At 36.7% G+C, this 2,215-nt stretch overlaps 1 protein-coding gene across 1 annotated transcript; it reads right to left on the bottom strand.

Moving 5' to 3' along the window:
- Nucleotides 1-148: 148 nt before the first annotated feature.
- Nucleotides 149-1,818, bottom strand: LOC109591586 (kelch domain-containing protein 4-like; the record flags this gene model as incomplete). Its single annotated transcript, XM_020007295.1, has 3 exons — nt 1,628-1,818; nt 1,378-1,583; nt 149-216 (listed from the first exon to the last, which is right to left on the bottom strand). Coding segments are annotated over exons 1-3 (450 nt in total), but the record flags the coding sequence as incomplete, so codon positions are not given.
- Between the last annotated feature and the right edge of the window lie 397 nt (nt 1,819-2,215).

Below are 2,215 nucleotides of genomic sequence, written 5' to 3'. Positions count from 1 at the left end.
GTTTTTCCTTGAAGAAGCAACACCATCTAGAGCAGACATTTTTACACGTGAAAAAAACGGAAGCCACTATGCCCAGGGCCCCACATTTTATACCGCACCTTCTCGTTTAAACCATAACCACACACCCACAATATAATGTTATACTTACCAGCTCCTTCCATGATTTATTGATAATATCAAATATCCAAATATCAAAAGCACTGCCGCCAGTTCCACCTATAACAAGTAGGTGCGGTCCTGAGCTAGTATTAATCAATACACTGGAATGAAACCATCTTTCTTTAGGCCACTGTACTGATCCTCCAGGGTTAGATAATTTTGAATAATTCTAAAATAATAAAATAAATCTTAATTACCCACAAAATAAAACACACATTTAATAATTAATTTAGTTGTAATAATAATACACTTACCACTGATGTATCAGTAAAATTAAGAATATATACATTGTTACTCCTTCCATTAGAAGTGTTACCTCCAAATAATATAGCACTGGAATTGTTAATTGATGTTAAAGTGAAGGCACAAATAGGAGGAGGTGGTCTGTCTCCAGTGACAGTTGGTGATATCCATTGTCCTAAAAATATCAATAACTAGAAGAATGTAGAACATTAAAGGGGCGAGCCTAAGCAAGCTATAGATTGTGCTACATGATCAACATGTATGAGGAAGCAGAGCAATTGCACATGCAAGTCTATAGCTGTAAAAATTTTCTCTATCACTATCACTTAAGAATCTCTGCAGCATTGCAGCAATTTTAAAGATATCTTGCTTATAGTTAGAAGCAGTCATTGATTTAAAGATTGTACATCTGCTTTGTTAACCTAGGCTTGCTGCTAGAGAAGAAACATCACCTATAGAATAGATCTCATGATGCATGCAGCTAGCTACAGTACATGCAGCTTTCTCACTTGCATTCAGCTTATCAGAGTCCTTTATATCAAGAATAAAGATTCTATATCTGCTTTTCTAACCTTTCTTCTTGCTAGAGAAGTCTTTGAACAGCAGTTTAGTCTTATCTTGCTGACCGTTTGCTGCAAATAAGCTCAGACTTGCTGATAGCTGCCATTTTATTTCATTGTGACCACACCCGCTTTCAATGAAGATTAGGCTATTTAACATTAATAATAGTTAGACGGTCTGCCCGTACAAACTCTTTCTCGCCTTAGTGGGGCAAGCTCAGGCTCGCCCCAATAATAATTAGTGTGAATGGAATGCAATGGGTGGACCAAACTAGTTGATATTTCTTTGATCATGTTATCAAATAATTAGGAATGACAACCATGCAAGGAATTCTCAATGCAACCAGTCTGAGTGGAGAACCACCAAAATTAAACAATACTTCATTATATTAATATAAACTGTATGTGCTCTGACCTGTTGAAAGCTTATAGAAATGGATCTCATTAGTTTTAGGTTGCTTGGGTTTATTATTAGAAGATGGTCCAGTTCCTCCAATTACTACAAGATAGTCCTCACCGTTCACTTTTATTGCTATCATGTCACAGTAGGCCTTCATCATGGGGCCATGTCGAAATGTAGTAGGAGAGAGTTCTTTCCAATTAAAGGTATCAACATTAAAACTGTATAAATATATATAATATTTATCAGTAACTATCACGTTTACCTGTATAAACTATTATGAGAACAGCCATCATGACCACACAATCCTCCAAAATAAAATATTTCCCTTCCAATGGCAGCAGCTGCATAGCCCACAAAACCCAGTGGAGGGTTACCAGTGGTGGGTTTCTGCTCCCACCTACCAGTCTTTAGGTGACACACCTCCATCACAGAACACATTGATTTCTTCTCTTCATTATTATGTGCTTTAAACAAGAAGGTGCACTATAAAACCATTCACGCAACGTCATGAAATCGCTTCCGTCGATCACAGTATAAAACGAGGTGCCCAGGGCACAATATGGCGGCCAGATTGAATGAAATTTGAAAATAACAAAATGGCTCCCGCACTGGCACTGTTCTTATCATGGCTAAATCACTAGCAAAACGCATTATAAAAACATTAAAATTAACAAAGGTGAGAGAGTTAACCTACAAGCACACCTAGAAAGCATAGCAAGGAGAGAAATGGTATAATTGACTTGAAGTAATAATTTTACATTATTATCAAATATTATATTGTATATTCTGAAAAATCTGCCCTCAGCCTAAGAAACATGGTCAATGATGCTGTCAGGCAGGTAATAAGTGA

The sequence above is a fragment of the Amphimedon queenslandica genome, unplaced genomic scaffold (genome assembly GCF_000090795.2).
Source record: "Amphimedon queenslandica unplaced genomic scaffold, v1.1 AMPQUscaffold_7775_Cont20277, whole genome shotgun sequence".
Taxonomy (NCBI): domain Eukaryota; kingdom Metazoa; phylum Porifera; class Demospongiae; order Haplosclerida; family Niphatidae; genus Amphimedon; species Amphimedon queenslandica.
Note: the sequence above shows the minus strand (reverse complement) of the source record. Positions and strands in the feature narration are given on the sequence as shown.